Genomic DNA, 17,161 nt, shown 5'->3' on the forward strand with positions numbered 1-17,161 from the left:
TCTTGGCTTAATTAATTTTTTTCCCTTATGTTTTTAGGTCTTCAACAAATAAAGGAGAAACCAAGAGGATGGTCCGGAATTTGTAAAGATCCATCTTATAAAAACGGATCCAGGGACACTGAAAGCATGGATCCTGATGTACAGCTCTGTCATTGTATTGAAAGCACAGTAATTGAAATAATAAACATGAGTGTTAGTGGAATTTAAAGAAAAACAAAACAGACTTAAAAAAAATGAAGCTGTTTGCTGCATATACCCAACATGAATCTGCATCTTTTAACTTTAAACTGAATGGGAACAGTAATGTCTTGGAATCACTAAAATGATTCAATTCAACATGAATACAATTTAGAACTCTGTTGAGAATTATGCTTGCTTGTATTTGATTGGCCGTTCTTTGGATCTACTTTGCTGATATGTTTATATTGTAGTAGCCGAGCTTTGTTTTCCTACTGGGAGCACATTTAAGAAACTCGTTACTGGAAAGTGAATTTGGCCTTGTATTTAGCTTTTGAAGTGAAGAAAAACTGCCATGCCTTTAATTTAATTTCATATGAAAATGAGTCTGTGGGTAGCCCTAGTGTTTATTTTAACTGTCAGCTAGTAACAGAGTATGACAGTGATGCAATGATGAGAGGGAGAAAAAGCGCAGGGAGAATTCAGGAAAAGTTAGGAGTTTAAATACTCAGATAGAAACCTCTCAAATTTGCAATGTGAGTAATAGTAATGCAAGATGGAATTCCAGTTCTCAAGAAACAGGATTGAGAAGGCTTTAAAAAAGGCAAATAGCTTTTTATAAATGATTTCCATGGAATTACAGATGAGGATTTTAAGATTTTACATATTTGCTTCAATTTTTACTAATATATGAAGCCATATGTTTAAAGAGATACTTGAATAATTTGGAATTTTAAGATACTTAAAAATGTTTACAGAAACATCTTTGTGCAGAGAAGAACCTGAAAGTTCTAAAGCTCTCATTTAGTTTTTTTAAAAATTTATTTTGTAATGCTTTACTAACTTATCTAATAGAGAGGGGAAATACATTGGTATCTAATTAAAGTTTGGAGCAATAAAACCCACTGGATTAAAGAGCTCTTGGTTTGTCATCAGGATTGTAATTCACATCATAATTTTAGAAGATCTTTGAGTAAGAAAAATATGTACAGTGTTTGGACCTCAGGAAAAATTAAAAAGCAGGAGATACCGTGTTGCTGAAAGATTTTGCAGTCTTCTGTTGGTGACTTCCATTGATGAGGTAGATGCATCCAGGTAACCTCACTTTTTTTTTTCTTAAGTAGCCAATGTAGAAGGTACTTCTTTGCTTTCTGAGATATACCTGAATGACACACTCCCCCCTCCCCCCAACTTGAAACAGACCTCTTCCCTTGTAAAAGAAATTAGGCAGGCTAATAAGAAAGTGTGGTTTTTAAGAAAAGAAATTTAACTTCAGCCTTTCACTAGCACATAGTCACATCTCATTTTCCTCCTTTGTAAAATGGGATTACTACTGGCCCTACCTCATAAGGGTATTGTTTAAGAACTAATTTGTAGCTGTTTAAATCATGAAGTGCACAGTATCATAGATGATAGAATATTTATAACTTTTATCAGATGCTTAATGTTCAATTAAGTAATTTTGATGTGAAAAATAAAAGCATGCTTAAAAAATACTGTAAGAATTTTCATATTTTTAAACAAGGCAGTTTTGTAGTCTTTTAAGATTAAATACAGCTGCTCCTGTTTTGTTTTGTTTTGAACTGAGGCATTGGAATATTTTGTGTGAGTAGGAAACCTCTAGGAGTTCAGAAAAGGTTGAAATATGTTTTCTAACTAAATGCAGTGAACATTCCTGGATCAATTTTCAAAGACTGGTCAAAACCTGCTGTGTTAAAATAATAACATTTGCTGTTTTTCATCAGATTTGTTGATGATGTAAATAAAATGTGTAAATATATTAGTAAATGTTAATATTCATGTATTTTAAGTTAAGGTTATAAAATTTGCCACAATGTGATTTTTTTTATTCAAGTGAAAACAGATGTGTGCAGCTATTTTGAATATTGGTTTATAAACATTCATATTCTTTATCAAATGAACTTGTAGTTTTTTGTGTTTTATTTCACTACTGTTAACCTGAAAGGAACAGTTCAAGGGAATGGAATCCAGGACTGTCTGGCTCCAGAGCCTATGTGTATCCCTTGCTGTTATGTCACATATGTCAAATGGCAATACAAGGCTACAGTCAGTTGACAGCCTTAGGAATTTAGGGCAGGAAAATCGGAGTAGTTACCCTGGAACAGTTACTTCAATGATTTGATATTTAAAAAATTTGTAGGGGCTGGCCCCGTGGCCAAGTGGTTAAGTTCGTGCACTCTGCTTGAGCGGCCCAGGGTTTTACCAATTTGAATCCTGGGCGCGGACATGGCACCGCTCATCAAGCCAAGCTGAGGCGGCATCCCACATGCCACAACTAGAAGGACCCACAACTAAAATATATGCAACTATGTACTGGTGGGGTTTGGGGAGAAAAACCAGAAAAAAAAATTTGTAGAGCCAGCCCTGATGGCCTAGTGGTTAAAGTTGGGCACACTTCCCTTCAGTGGCGCGGGTTGGGTTCTGGGTTCGGAACCACACCACTTGTCTTTCAGCTCACATAGAAGAACCAGAAGAACCTACAACCATACAGAACTATATACTGGGGCTTTGCGGGGGGGAAAGGAAGAGAAAAGGCGGAAGATTGGCAACAGATGTTAGCTTAGGGCAAATCTTCCCCTTCCCCCCCCAAAAGCCATAAAAAATTTGTAAAAGCAAAATAATTTGAATATATTTTTAAGGATTTGTTTTTATAAATTATCCTTTGTTCTACCCATCTTTGCTTATGCATACATATTTTCACATAATGGAATTCATAATACCCAGTTTGGAGTCCGCTTTTTTTCACTTAATTTTATGTGGGATTGTTTGTTGGCAAGTTGTTTAGTTTTTATAACTATTTTTTTGGCTGCATAATGATTGAATTGATAGAACCATATAGGGTGCTATTACCAGACTGGGAAGTTTATGATTTTCTTCAGTTTATAATAGGCACTGTTGTCCATTGAGGTATTTTTACTTTGTCTTTCTTTTAGATTACTTTTTTAGGATAAATTTCTGAGCCTAAGATTACTAAATTAAAAGGTGGAATTTATTTTTATGACTGTACATTTTGCCATTTGGGGAAGACGCAGTAAAACTGAAAGTGAGGCAAGCAAACCAGCGGGCCTCCTGCGACTCCCCCTGCAGCCAACCTCTCCCCAAACTAGTCTTTCAAACTTGAGAAACTTGCTCAGGTTTTGGGTTTTTTTGAGACACTAGTATTTGAACCAAGTTTAGGCTATACAAAATTTTGAAAAAATCACAATTTGGCGAGATCACGATTAACTCCTTACCTTTGAGCAAACTGAAGTCTACTTCTTGGCAAAAAAGAATAAACTGGTTTTAGGAGGGACAGAAGGCGGATAAGCCTTAATGGAGGTAGGCGTGAGCCTGCGCCGGAGATCCCGAGAGCGTTTCTCCGGTTGAATTTGGTATCCGGGAAAGCCTCGAAGATTACGAGATGCTGTAGCCAGTTGTCAACGAACCTGGTCGCCTCGCTGGGCTCGGCAGTCTGGCAACTCCCGTCTCCGGGCTGTTGCTACCCCGGCTGCAGTAAGGTCCGGAAATTTGCATGGAGCGGCACTGATGAACGCTGAGCGAACAACTCGGCAAGGCTTAAAGGTGCTTCCTCTCTGTTGGTCTACAGACCTGAAGAATGACGCTTCGGGTTTCCGAGGAAACTGATGCACGGGTTAAATTACCGGTTTCAAAAAATCAAACGGATAAGACGCTTCTCTTTGAAATCCCCGGATTTGCGCGAGTCGTACTCTTTCGGCGTTCGCCTTCCGGCGCCTCCAAGTACCTTGCGTCTATTCTTACCGCGGAGGCTTCCATTGGGCGCCAGGGCTCCCGCCCCCTAACCTCGCGCCGGGATTGGCTGCTTGTTTTCTGCTCTGGCGGGTGATTGGGTGCCGGGAGCCGAGGGGGTGGGAGGCGGGAATTCGTCCGGGAGAGTGTTGCTGAGGGCACTGAGGAGAGCGGGTGGAGAGAGAAGGTAAAACGGCCCGAGTCCGCGCTCAGGCGCGGGGAGTAGCAGCCCGGCGAGGAGGACAGAGGGGTTTGTGACCTTTCTTCTCCGCCAGGGCTCCGCTTTGTTTACTCGCAGCTCTCGGTTTCCTTTCCTCCCGGGAATCGGAGCGCCGTCTGCTCTGCATCGGTTTTCCTCAGCACAGGCAAGTCTGTCTCTCATGGGGAGGCGTGAAGCCTGCCGGGAGGGGGCCTTCTGCTTGCGGGCCCGTCGTGTGGACTGGAGCACCGGGGCCGGGGGATCTAAACACGCGAGCGGGGCGGGAAGTGTGAGCTGAAAACCTGAGCAGAGGGAGCCTGCCTTACCTCATTGGAGCAGAGGCCTCGTGCTCCCCCGGGCCCGCCTTAACGCCTGGGGGCAGGGGGCGGCGGCAGGAGGCAGAGCGGGATTTTTGTCCTTTAGTCAATATCTGGGGGGAGTGACCTCGTTTTGAGATGCATGTTCCGCAGCTGGGACGGGGGATGGATTGGTTTCTAGGTTATGTCTGAGTAAGTAGGCCAGTGTTGAGTTGTTCGTTCAAATGAAGTGTTAGATTCCACCAAATCACGTTCTCAGAGTTTCCTCGATAGAATCACAAAATATTAGAACAGGAAAATACCTTAGAATAGTGGTTTTTAACTTCTTTTGAAACACAGGCTGTGGCTAAGTTTATTATTGGCTTCATAATCTGTTGAATTGCCATTTTAATCATCTCTCCATCCGCAGACTCAATTTACCATTTTTTTCGCTATTGCAAATAATTCCTCAGTTGACAACAGTGCATACCATTTCCCCCTGTATTTTCAATTATTTTCTTAGGATATAGTTCTGAGAATGAGAAATCGATGGACTTTCTCTTCAGAAAAATGCAGTCGTAGGCAAAAACTTCTGCGTGCAATATCAAGAGATCACACAGTCTCTGACTTCGGCCTGTGGATCCTAGGTGAGGAAAAGGAGGTTTAGACGAGGTGGGGAACTAAAGTAGCCCCCTTCCTCTGTGTCAAATACTGGACTTTAGGCACATTCTGTACATTACCTTATTTAATTCTTAACTCAGTGCCTGGCTAATTTTCATAAAACTCAGGTAGATAATATTATCTCCATCTCACAGGTGAAGAAACAGGCGTCGAGAGGTTAAGTGATTGACACTGGAATTCAAACAGGCTTGCCTTACTCCAGAGCCCATCTTTTCACTATACCCTTCTGACCTTTAAATAAGAATTACTGACCACCTACCGTGCGCCAAGGCGTTTTCTCCCTTACAACAGTTTCTAAAATAGGGATTATTACAGATGAGGTTCTTAGTCTAGAGGAGTGAAGAGACATGACCAAGGTAACATAGCTAAGTTGTTGGCAGAACCTGATCTAGAACCTATACTCCCTGACTCCTGGTCTACAGCTTTGGCAGAGTAGGAAACAAATCCAGATTTGTCCAATTCCAATACATGTTCTCAACCACTGTGATTTATAAGACTAGGAAATTCTTTTACTTCCATTTGTTTTGTTTATACATTTAATAATTCCAATTTTTGTTTCTAGACTTCTGTCCTGGTGTTGGGTACCAGGTTTTCTTTGAATGGCATTGTTTCAATATTGATTTTCGTTTCTGTTCCAGTTGGGAATCTGAAGTAAACAAGAAAGCATGACGTCTTCAGCATGGTCTGAATATACAATTGGTGGGGTGAAGATTAACTTTCCTTATAAAGCTTATCCGTCACAGCTTGCTATGATGAATTCAGTAAGTATTTTTCAGCAGTTATCTTAAGGCTTTATTAAGATACAGATGCTTATAATTCATAGCATACACTGAGTCTGTTACTACATTCGTTTTCTCAGATAATAAATGGATTGAAAATGTTTGCTGGGTTCATTGAAGAACATCTAACCTTTGGAAAAATAATACTGATCACTATTAAACTGTATATGGTTAGTACGCAAAGGAGAATATTCTGAAAAATTTTCTCAGCTCGTTTGGAACTTCTATTTACGGAATTACTGCTCTCTACAAAGTATTTACTGTCTTTTACACAGAATGCTATATTTCTCACCATATTTTCATTTGACATATTTCCGTCATATAGAAAATTAATATATAAACTCGAGCAAACTAACTTTCCAGCTTTGTCTAAGCTTAATATTTTGCCATATTTACTTTATACCTTGATTATGAGTAACAAGATTACTAGTATCCTGAATTTAATCTTTTTCTTTCTTAGCCATGATTTTATACTTTTATTTCATATGTATGTGTCCATGAACAATAGGGAGTATTACTTTACATGTTTTTAAACTTTGCACAATGTGATCCTATACCTGTCTTCCTTCAGAGCTTGATTTTTTTTTGCTTAATATTATTTTTAAGATGTAGCCCTGTTGATTGTTAATCTGTTTTAATTGCTGAATAGTATTCCATTGTATGAATTTACCAGAATTTTTTAATCCATTTTTCTTTTGATAAGACATTTAGGTTGTTTATATTCTTTTGCAATTATAAACAATGCTGCTATGAGCTTTCTTATGCATGTTTCCTTGTGGTCGTGTGGGAAAAGGTTTTGGGCATGTACATAGGATTTGCTGGTGTTGGGTATCTTCAGCTTTACTAGAAATTGTTAATTTCTTTACAATGTGGTTGTGGCCATTTATACACTCCCCCTAGCAGTATCCCTCGTTAAGTTTTCATTGAAGATATTGTATATTCTAGTTTTACAGAAATGATGGTACTTGCATCATTAAGGCACAAATTGCTTTTTTTCATTTCTTTTGTGCTTTTAAGTCCAACATAGTTTTAGGGAGAAGTATAAAGGAATAAGTTCTAGATTTAATTAAATGCTGGTTCTCTCTTTTGCTATTGCTCTGTTCCCTGAAGTGCAGCCTTACTTCTGGTTGTATTTGTACTTCTGATGGAGAGAGACTCTAGTGAAGTAAATTGTTTATTGATTTTTTAAATTGTTTTTGTGTCAATAGATTGTCAGAGGATTAAACAGTAAGCAGCATTGTTTGTTGGAGAGCCCTACAGGAAGTGGGAAAAGCTTAGCCTTACTTTGTTCTGCTTTAGCATGGCAACAATCTCTTAGTGGTAAGTAGTTAGTTGATATGTTCAGGTTGCTTATTGGAACCTGAAAAAAATATAATAAAGTATTTTTTATCCAGAATGATTCAACCATGTTCTAGCTAATTTAAATATTCTGTTTTAAGACTTTTTTTTTATGTTATATGTCTTCCCAGAGTTTCCAAGAACATATAGCAAAATATGTTCAATTAATCCTAAAGCAATTTTGAACATAATGTAGTCCTTTAGTTGATGATTCAGAGTATACATAAGAATCTTAGAATGCTTAGAGTTATCATTATAAAAATAATTATAATTTGTATGTAAAAGATGCAAGAGATGGGGTTGTCATGATGCTGTATACAAATAATTGGTTTTTTTGAGTAAATCCTTTAATGTATTTGCTTATCTGTCCTTTCCTTCCTCATAACATTAGAACATGGAATATATAAAAAAGAAAACATTCTAGTTCATCTTGCTACTTGTTTGGATGCCAGATAAGCAAATTCTTTACTATTGTTTTTATGAATTCATATTATTTCCCATTACTTTTACTTTATTTACTAACAAATGCCTAGTGACATTTGATTTTGTGAAAGACGAATATACATAGTGAATCTGAAATACAATATTGGATACATTTCAGTTACGTAAGTAGATGGCTTAGACCTAAAGTATTAGAAGAGTTTAAAGTTAACCATGGGGCCTTGTGTGTGTGTATGTATATGTGTGTGTGTATGTATATGTGTGTGTGTATGTATATATGTTTTTAAAAAGGAATTGTCTGTGCTACTGATACGACTGTATTAAAAATAAAAAGTAAAAATTTTGTAAGCTTTTGGTTGTCCATTTTGAGTCTTACTGATGTTAATCTTTTGGGGAAAATGAGATTATCTGTTAATAACTTAAAACTTTAATGAGAGACTCTGGAAAATAGAATTAGTAGTATATATGTAGTAAAGATGGGAGAATAATGTGAGTACTGTTTATAGAAAATAAAACAAATCATTCAGGTTTTTTTTTAGTATCTATGAATTGCGTATTTATACATGTAGGCACACAATGTAGACCTGTTACAGGTCTGTATTATATTTAAGTATTAAAAATTGCCTATTTTCTTTAATTTGATTTTGACCTTAAAATGTATTTTGATACATTATCACAACTGATATGTCATGAAACGTTTCTGTTTGAAATAGAAGTGTAATGTGGGAATGATTTAACTTTCAAATTCTTCATTTAGGGAAATAGCAGTAATTAAGAATGTACTTTAGGTCTATATTTTAATCCTCCCTGCTTGATATTTTAATAAATCTCAATATAAATGAATACTAGAGTGGTTGTGCCTTTATTACATTATTAATCTTTGACTATTATATTTTTGTAAATTATGTAAAATGATGATAACTTCTCTATAAATGCTCCTGGCATAAGTGTTTCTCTCCTGTCCTAATTCGATGCTGCAGATAGGCTGACCAATTTGTCCAGATTTGCCTGGTATTTTCCTGGTTTTAGCACTGAAAATCTTCCATCCCGGGAAGCTTCCCAATCCTGGGCAAATTGGGGTAGTTGCTCACTCTAGCTGCAGAGGAAGATTAATGTTTTTTTAATTAGAAATATTATAAATAAGTTCTTTCATTTTTAGGGAAGCCAGTGGATGAAAGCTTAAGTAAAAAAGGTGAAGTACCGTTGTCATGTTGTTGTACATGCCATTCAAAGAATTTTACAAACGGTGACGTGAACCAAGTAACTTCACATCATTTCAACCGTCCAAGTACACCACCTTCTGAAAGAAATGGCATTTCATCAACTTGTCAAGGTAGTTTATATTTTTGCCTGGGTCTATTGGTATCTATAATAGGAAACTTAATTATTGCTTAATTATTATAGTCCGGAAATCCCTGGACTATTTTATTCTTGGCTTGGCTTTTAATTTACTTGGACATTTTGCTATCTTAAATCATTTTTTGAAGAAGGCAAGTCAAAATAAATGATATTCAGAAATTAATGTTATTTGTAGGCAGTATTGTTAATTATATGTTAGAATTTTATAAAACATTGATTTATATTGTAAGACAAAATCTAAGTAGCCTCATTCATTCTTGATAAGTTTGTATGAACTTCTGAAGCCAGTATCCTACATGAGGATCAGGTATATTTTATGTATGATCCTTAAATAGTTCTTATTAGATTTATTTAAGAGAAATATATTAAGAATAACATAAGATTATTAATTTTCAAAAGGTATTTCTTCTGCTTTGACTATATGGAAAGGATTGATTGTTTTTTGCCTACACGAGAAATCTAGGAGACATCCTGTACACTTTGTTCTACCTTATTTCTCTATGCAAATCTCTATCTCCATTGATACCTCCCTGGTCCAAACTACCATCTTTTCTTTAGAGGATGCAATAACTTCTTTTCCTGCTTTCATTCATGCTATTCCTTAGCTAATCACTGGCAGGGAGAAAAGAGGTTGCTGTGAGTATCTTAAGTCTAAACAGTATCCGCTTAAAATCAAGGATGGAGTCATCTTCCTCTAAGGCACATGACTGTGGAGGAGGGTAGCTGCTTGAACTAAAGTGTGATTCTGTTAGGAATGAGGAAGAGGAGGTGGAATAGATACTGGAGAGGTGACTAGTAGTGTTGCCTACACTGTTGTTGACTCTTAGCCCTTTTGGCTTGCTTTCCCTTCCTTCAAACGGTCATGCTGTCTCCTGCCTCACAGCCTTTGCTTGTGTTAGTGTCTCTTCTGAGAAAAGCTACATCTTCAACTTGTTATTCTACTCTTCCATTAGGTCTCAGCTGCCATGTCACTTCCTTAACGAAGCCATACTGACCTTTCTGTTAGACCAGATTTGGTTTACCTATTATATTCTGTGATCTCATTGTGGATCTCCTGTCACAGTTTGTATTATCCATGTGTCTGTGTGCATCTTTTAGTAATGTGTGTCCCCTAGCAGATTGTATACTTTGTGAGGTCAGAGACCATGTCAGTTTGCTTACCGTTGGATCCCTAGAAACTAGCAAGGTGTTTGGCATATAGTAGGTGCTAGATAAATATTTGTTGTATGAATTAATGGAATTGATTTTGAGCTAATTATAAGAACTCTGGTTTATAATATTTATTTACAATCTGTATTTTTTAAAAAACAGCTTTATTGAAATATAGTTGACATAACAAATTGTATTTATTTAAATGGTACATTTGATAAGTTTTGACATAAGTGTACCTCCATGAAACTTTCATCAGTATCAAGATAGTGAACATATCCATCACCTTCTAAAGTTTTCTTGGGACTGGCCCAGTGGTGTGGTGGTTAAGTTCTTCACGTGCTCCACTTCAGCAGCCTAGGATTCACAAGTTCGGATCCCAGGAGCTGATCCACAAACACTGCTCATCAAACCATGCTGTGGTGGCATCCCACATACAAAATACAAGAAGATTGGCGCAGATATTAGCTCAGCGACAATCTTCCTCAAGCAAAAAGAGGAAGATTGGCAACAGATGTTATCTCAGGGCCAATCTTCCTCACCAAAAAAAAAAGTTTTCTCATCCTCTTTGTTATCCCTACTTCCCAACCTCCATGACCCACCCTTCCCAAAAAACCACTACTTTACTTTCTATCACTACAGATTAGTTTGTGTTTTCCAGAGTTTATATAAGTGGAATCATACAATTTGTACACCTATTTTGTCTAGCTCTTTCATATAACATAATTCTTTTGAAATTAATCCATGTCGTTGCATGTATCAACAGTTTGTTCCTTTGTATTGCTGAGTAATATTCTATTGTTTGGATATACTACAAATTGCTTATCCAGTCACCTGTTGATGTATATTTGAGTTGTTTCTTGTTTTGGGCTATTACAAATAAAGCTGCCAAGAATATTCATGTATAAGTCTTTGTTATGGACATGTGCTTTCATTTTTCTGGGTAAATACCTAAGAATGGAATGACTGGATCACTTACGTTTAACTTTTTAAGAAACGTCCAAACTTTCCCAAAGCAGTTGTACCATTTTACATTCCTACTGACAGTGTCTGAGAGTTCCCATTTCTCTGCATCTTTGCCAACACTTGCTAAGGTCAGTCTTTTTAGCCATTTTAATAGGTGTGCAGTGGTATCTCATTGTGTTTCTTTTTTTTTGAGGAAGATTAGCCCTGAGCTAACGTCCGCTGCCAATCCTCCTCTTTTTGCTGAGGATGATTGGCCCTGAGCTAACATCTGTGCCCATCTTCCTATTTTATACGTGGGACGCCTGCCACAGTATGGTGTGACAAGCTGTGTGTAGGTCTGCACCCGGGATCCGAACCAGTGATCTCCGGGCTGCCGAAGCAGAGCACACGAACTTAGCCGCTACACCACTGGGCCGGCCACTTGTGTCTTTAACTTGCATTTCTCTAATGCTTATGATGTTGAGCATCTTTTCATGTGCTTATTAGCCATCTGTATATCTTCTCTGTTGAAATGTCTGTTGAAATCTTTTGCCCATTTGTTCTTTCTTTTCTTGAGTTTTAAGAGTTCTTTATATATTTTGAGTACAAATTTTTTTTAATCAAATACAGTTTTAGGTTTTACTTTTAGGTCTAAGATTCATTTTGAGTTAATTTTTGTATATGGTGCAAGATATGGATCAAAGTTCATTTATTTTGCATATGGATATCTCATTGTTCAGCACCATTTATTGAAAAGGCTATCCTTTATCCACTGCATTGCGTTTGTGCCTTTGTAAAAAAATCAGTTGTCAATATACACAAAACTTGCATTTTGACCTTATTGTGAGTTAGAGTTGTTTAGAATAGTCTCTTGAAGGATCAGGTGGGGTAAATCAGGATAGTATTCTGATATTCTCTTTATATTTTTAAGTAAATTCTTTAAGAAGATATAAAAGCTGAATACAGAAAAGCGCACAAATCCTAAGTGTTTAGCTTGATGAATTTTCACAAAGTAAACAGTTGTGTAATTACCATCTTGATAAAAAATAGCATATTATCAACACCCCACAGGCCCTTCTCATGTTCTTTTCCAATCACTATCCTTTCTCTCCATAGGTAATTGCTTTCCTCCCTTCTGTCACCATTGATGAGTTTTGGCTCTTTATAGAAATGGAATTATATCTGTACTCTTGTGTCTGTCTACTTTTGCTTAACATTGTATTTCTGAGGTTCATTCATGGTGTTGGATATAGTAGTTCTTGTTGCTGTATATTATTTCCTTCTCTGAATATATCATAGTTTATTGGTCCATTCTACAGTTATTAGACATTTGAGTGGTTTCTACTTTAGGCTTTTAATGCTATTAAGAACATTCTTGTTCATTCTGGTGCAAATAGGTAAGTATTTTCTATTGGATATATGCCTAGGAATGGAATTGCTGGTCACAGTGTATGCCTATGTTCAGCTATAGCAGACACTGCCAACATTTTCCAAAGTGGTTGAACCAGTTTATGCAACCCCTTGTCCTCCATCCAGTAGTATATGGAAGTTACATTGTTTAACATTCTTGTTAATGCTTGATATTTCCTGTCTTTTAAAATTTTAGCCATTCTGGTGCGTGTGTGGTGTTCTCATGAGTTTTTTTTCTCCCTGCTTTTTTTGTCCAAAGACCCCCAGTACATAGTTGTATATTTTAGTTGTGGGTCCTTCTAGTTGTGGCATGTGGGACGCCGCCTCAGCATGGCCTAATGAGCAGTGCCGTGTCCGCGCCCAGGATCCGAACCCTGGGCTTCCAAAGCAGAGCACGAGAACTTAACCACTCAGCCATGGGGTTGGCCCCTCTCATGATTTTTAATTGGTATTTCTCTGGTGACTAATGAGGTTGAACATCTTTTTATATGTTTATTGGTCATTTGAATATCCCCTTTAGTGAATTACCAATTCAAGTTGTTTGCCCATTTTTCTACTAGGTTGTTACTGATTCCTGGGAGGGTTTTTTTTTGGTTTTTTGTTTTAATTCTGGATATATCTTGTTTCTTTATAATTTTGTATTTTAAAAATTTAACTCCTTTGATAAGCTTCCTGCAAACTTTCCTGCTATAAAGAACAGGAAGATAAGCCTTTTTGTATATGCAGATAATATGATTTTTTTTTTTTAATGAATTGGAGTGTATCTTATTTGGCACATGGCAGTCTAAAACTAAATTATTGTTTTTGGTAGGCGTTCCCTACCCTTTAGTGGGCCCATACAAATTTGCCCCTTGATTTATTTGGGGCAGGGTTTCGCAACAGTAGCACCATTAACATTTTGAATGGGTTAATTCTTTGTTGTGGGGGCTGTCCTGTGCACTGTGGGATGTTTAGCAGCATCTCCTGGGCCTCAACCCACTAGATGCCAGTAGTACTCTCCTCCTTTGTGACAACCAAAAATGTCTCCAGACATTGCCCAATGTCTCTCGAATGGAATGTGAGGGTGTTAAAATTGCCCCAGTTGAGAATGACTGATCTAGATTTGTTTTGTGGGTATTTTGCCAGTTTTCCAGGAAGTTGCAGAGTTCAAAATTACATGTCTTTCCTAAAATGCACATCTAAATAGAAAGGACTAAGAATAGCCAAGACACTTTAAGAAGCAGGTCAGGTGAGAAGACTTGATCTATGAGATATCTGATTTATAATATATAAAGCTATAGTAATTAAAGCAGTTTGATATTAGCACAGTGGTAGACCAGAGGAAAACAACAGAGAACCCAAATTCAGTTCCACACGTATCTAGAAACTTGATTTTTTTTTTTTTTTTTTTTATAGAAGTGCTCCTACAGAGCAGAGGGCAAAGGAGAGACTTTTCTGTAAGTGGTACTGGAACTATTAGATATCCATATGGAAAAAATTGAAATTGGAGCCCTACTTTACTCCATACACAAAAATCCATTCCAGGTAGATTTAAAGACCTAGGTATGAAAGGCAAAACCATTAAGATTTTAGAATATAGTGGTTTTCAAACCGTGTTTTTAAGAGGCTTAGGAAGAAACATGGCTTGTAGGGGGAAGGGGACAGTGGATCAGGGCAGTTCTAGATCTTTTATCCTATTTTGGAAATTTTAAACAATATTTCTTTAAAAAAAATATAGTCCTCCTCAGAAAAAGCTTGAAAACGAGTGCTGTATGGCATAGATTCACTTCTGTGTTTGTACAGACTCAAACTTGTTTTTCGAAAATAGTATTGGATCTGCTTATAGGGCTTTCTCTCCCAATAGTCTGTAAATCCTTTAAGCCTAGGGACTGTTATTTTTCTTCATGCTTTTTTTCCATGGTGTCTGGAATTGTATGGACTCAATAAAATAAATGCTTGCTAAATGAATTCAAGCCCTGGGAGTGGAGGGAATGCTCTTCTCTAAGAGCAGAGAGGAAGGAAGGTACTTTTAAAAACACTCTCATTTACAGAAAGGGAGAAACCAATGTATAAGAATAGTTAAGGACAGCATTACAGACATTAAGGAAAAAGGAAATATGTTTGTTATGTTCCAAGAAGACAGAGCATTATGTTTGGCTGTATGCCTAGAGGTTATACTTATGGATTTTTAGAGTCAGCAGGAGTCAGCCATCTCCAGGCTCTGCCTCTTACTAGCTATATATTATTGGGCATGAACTTGACTTCTTTCAAACCTGTTGTTCACATTTATAAAATGGGGATAATATTATTTGGTGATTAAGAGGTCATTAATGACCTTGAGATTGAGCTTTCAGGATTGTGGCATTAAAAGGTAGATTGTAGGATCTTGATTCTCCTATATTTTCAAGCCTAAAGAGCATTGAGAAGCTTAGTAAGAAAGGAACATTTTGACACTGTGAAGACAGATTTTTATAGAAATGAAATATATTTTCTTGAGAGAATCTTACAGTTATTTTTTTAAACCATGTTATTAGGATTTGTCTACAAAAGTGTAAACCTAAAATTGGACTTAACTGTTGAAAGCATATTTCTCAAAATGTTTGCTATATCTTTGTTAAAGTAAACTGAGTGATAAAGAAGCGCTTTTAAGTATGTTTAGCATTTCTTGTTTTAAAGTATGTTATGAAATTTTAGAAATGCCTTACATCTTGATTCCAATTTTTTTAAGAAAAATTACCTAAGTGTAAGTTATTTGTGCTAATTTTTTATGACTTCTTATATAAGACTCTCCTGAAAAAACTACGCTGGCTTCAAAGCTATCTGCCAAGAAACAGGCTTCCGTATGCAGAGATGAAAATGATGATTTTCAAGTAGAGAAGAAAAGAATTCGACCCTTAGAAACTGCACAGCAGGTAAACAGAGTTTATTGGCAGTGAAATAATCTCATTAGTTATAGCTCAACAAAGTAGTCAAGTATCAACCAAGTTTTCCGTGGCACTTGTAGAAATTAGTTGGGTCACGTCACAGATATAAATCTAATGGTAAATTATTCTAACTTCATTTTATATAGTTATTCATTACAAAGGAGTTTGTAATTATAGTAGATTATTCCCAGTAACATGTCGTTAAAGTGAAACTGCATGGTCCTTTCTTATGTAAGAGGAATTTGACAGTGAAATATTTACTTAAGGTGTATATTAGTAATATAGCTACTTTGTACTTTTAAGTCTTCTGTTGTTTTTATACAATAATGGCATTTTCTTTTGGCCAAAATACCTTTGATATGAATATTTATGTCATGGATATTTTTGGTATTGATAGTTTTAGTATAATGACAAGTATTACTCTTAGTTATTGAGTTTTTAATATTAATACATGATAAAATATGTTTATTTCTAAAAATTATTGAAAGATATGAATTACCAGATATTTTAAATGAAATGTACTTTTCATAGATGAATACAATGTTTTCTTCTAGAGTTCATGACAGTGAAGTAGGAGGCTGGGACTTTAATAGACTTAGTTACAAATAAAAAATGATTAATTAATTAGCATGTCATTTGTAGGTGATTATATATTTTTCATTGATTATACTCAAAAAGTATTTGCATTCTTATGGAGTTTAGTCCACTTACAATCTTTATTAACTTCCATAATTAAACCTTGCTTTTAGAACTAGAATGAACTGGTTTACTTTTCAAAAAGGACCAATTACAAATAAAGTGTGAATCTATAAAGACTTTTTCCCCAAAAAAATGTGTACATAGCGTTGGGCGTTATGAGATAGGGCTCAACATATAACATTTATTCCCTGACTTTGGCTCCCATTTCTTTTTTGGTAGGAATGGGATTATCAATAGAAGTGCTCCCCCTTGCTTTATAATTTAAGTAAATAGGTTTTTGGCAAGTAGAAAAAAGCATGGACAGTTTGGAAAGAAAACTTAGTGGTATTTATAAAAGAAGTTTAGTCAAATATAATTTGGATTAGCAAATATCTAGTAAGTAATAGTAATAATAGTAATCAAGTAATTTATTCTATCATGTAGGAAATCATGAATATTTACATTTAAAATTTTTTTCCTTTTTTTTCAATATAGAATGAAGTTTCCATTTTTATTTACTTTAATTTTCCAATTAGATATGTAATTGGATTTTGCTATAATACTATACTTGGTGTCCATATGGTGGGAGTATTTTATGGGAAGATCATTTTGTAATACAATAGTTTTGACATATCACTAATTAAAGCTATTTTAGTTAGGATTTGAGAGGTATTACTGTATTCTAAGTCTTGTAAAAGGTATCTATTTGTATTTTAAAAAATTATTTGATTATTGCCAGTCAGAAATAGTCTTTTTTTTAATGCTGAAACCACACATTATAGCTATTTTGACTTTTGAGAGCAACAAGCCTGCTCAAACTTTTAGTTTACATTAAACTTCATTTTGGTTATGTGTTTACAGATTAGAAAACGTCATTGTTTTGAAAAGGAGGTGCACCACTTGGATGCGAAAGTTGCTGCAGGAAAGACCACAGAACTCAGCTCTTCATTAAGAAAGATAAACTCCTTTTCTCTACAGAATGTATGTATTTATGCTGTCATTCACTTTGAAGAAGGAAAATGTGGAATTTGCTAAATC

The 17,161-nt window shown here is 36.0% G+C and overlaps 2 protein-coding genes across 6 annotated transcripts in view; both read left to right on the forward strand.

Annotated features, from left to right (window-relative positions):
* INTS2 (integrator complex subunit 2) overlaps window positions 1–2,099 on the forward strand; it is a 50,493-nt gene extending 48,394 nt beyond the window's left edge. For all 4 annotated transcript variants that reach the window (XM_008541221.2, XM_008541230.2, XM_070562356.1 and 1 more), the window contains exon 25: window positions 38–2,099. In XM_008541221.2, the coding sequence (XP_008539443.2) occupies window positions 38–207 (170 nt within the window). In that variant the 3' untranslated portion in view covers window positions 208–2,099. The remainder of the gene's footprint in view (window positions 1–37) is intronic.
* A 1,963-nt stretch (window positions 2,100–4,062) lies between these two features.
* The window catches only part of BRIP1 (BRCA1 interacting DNA helicase 1), a 186,419-nt gene continuing 173,320 nt past the window's right edge, over window positions 4,063–17,161 (forward strand). The window contains exons 1-6 of one of the 2 annotated variants that reach the window (XM_008541212.2): window positions 4,063–4,310; window positions 5,760–5,882; window positions 7,109–7,220; window positions 8,839–9,012; window positions 15,306–15,433; window positions 16,985–17,104. In XM_008541212.2, coding sequence (XP_008539434.2) covers window positions 5,787–5,882; window positions 7,109–7,220; window positions 8,839–9,012; window positions 15,306–15,433; window positions 16,985–17,104 — 630 coding nt within the window. In that variant the 5' untranslated portion in view covers window positions 4,063–4,310; window positions 5,760–5,786. Of the gene's footprint in view, window positions 4,311–4,381; window positions 5,088–5,759; window positions 5,883–7,108; window positions 7,221–8,838; window positions 9,013–15,305; window positions 15,434–16,984; window positions 17,105–17,161 lie in introns of those variants that run through there. The other variant, XM_070562357.1, reaches the window with a different exon arrangement.

Source organism: Equus przewalskii, chromosome 10 (assembly GCF_037783145.1).
Source record: "Equus przewalskii isolate Varuska chromosome 10, EquPr2, whole genome shotgun sequence".
NCBI classification, from domain to species: domain Eukaryota; kingdom Metazoa; phylum Chordata; class Mammalia; order Perissodactyla; family Equidae; genus Equus; species Equus przewalskii.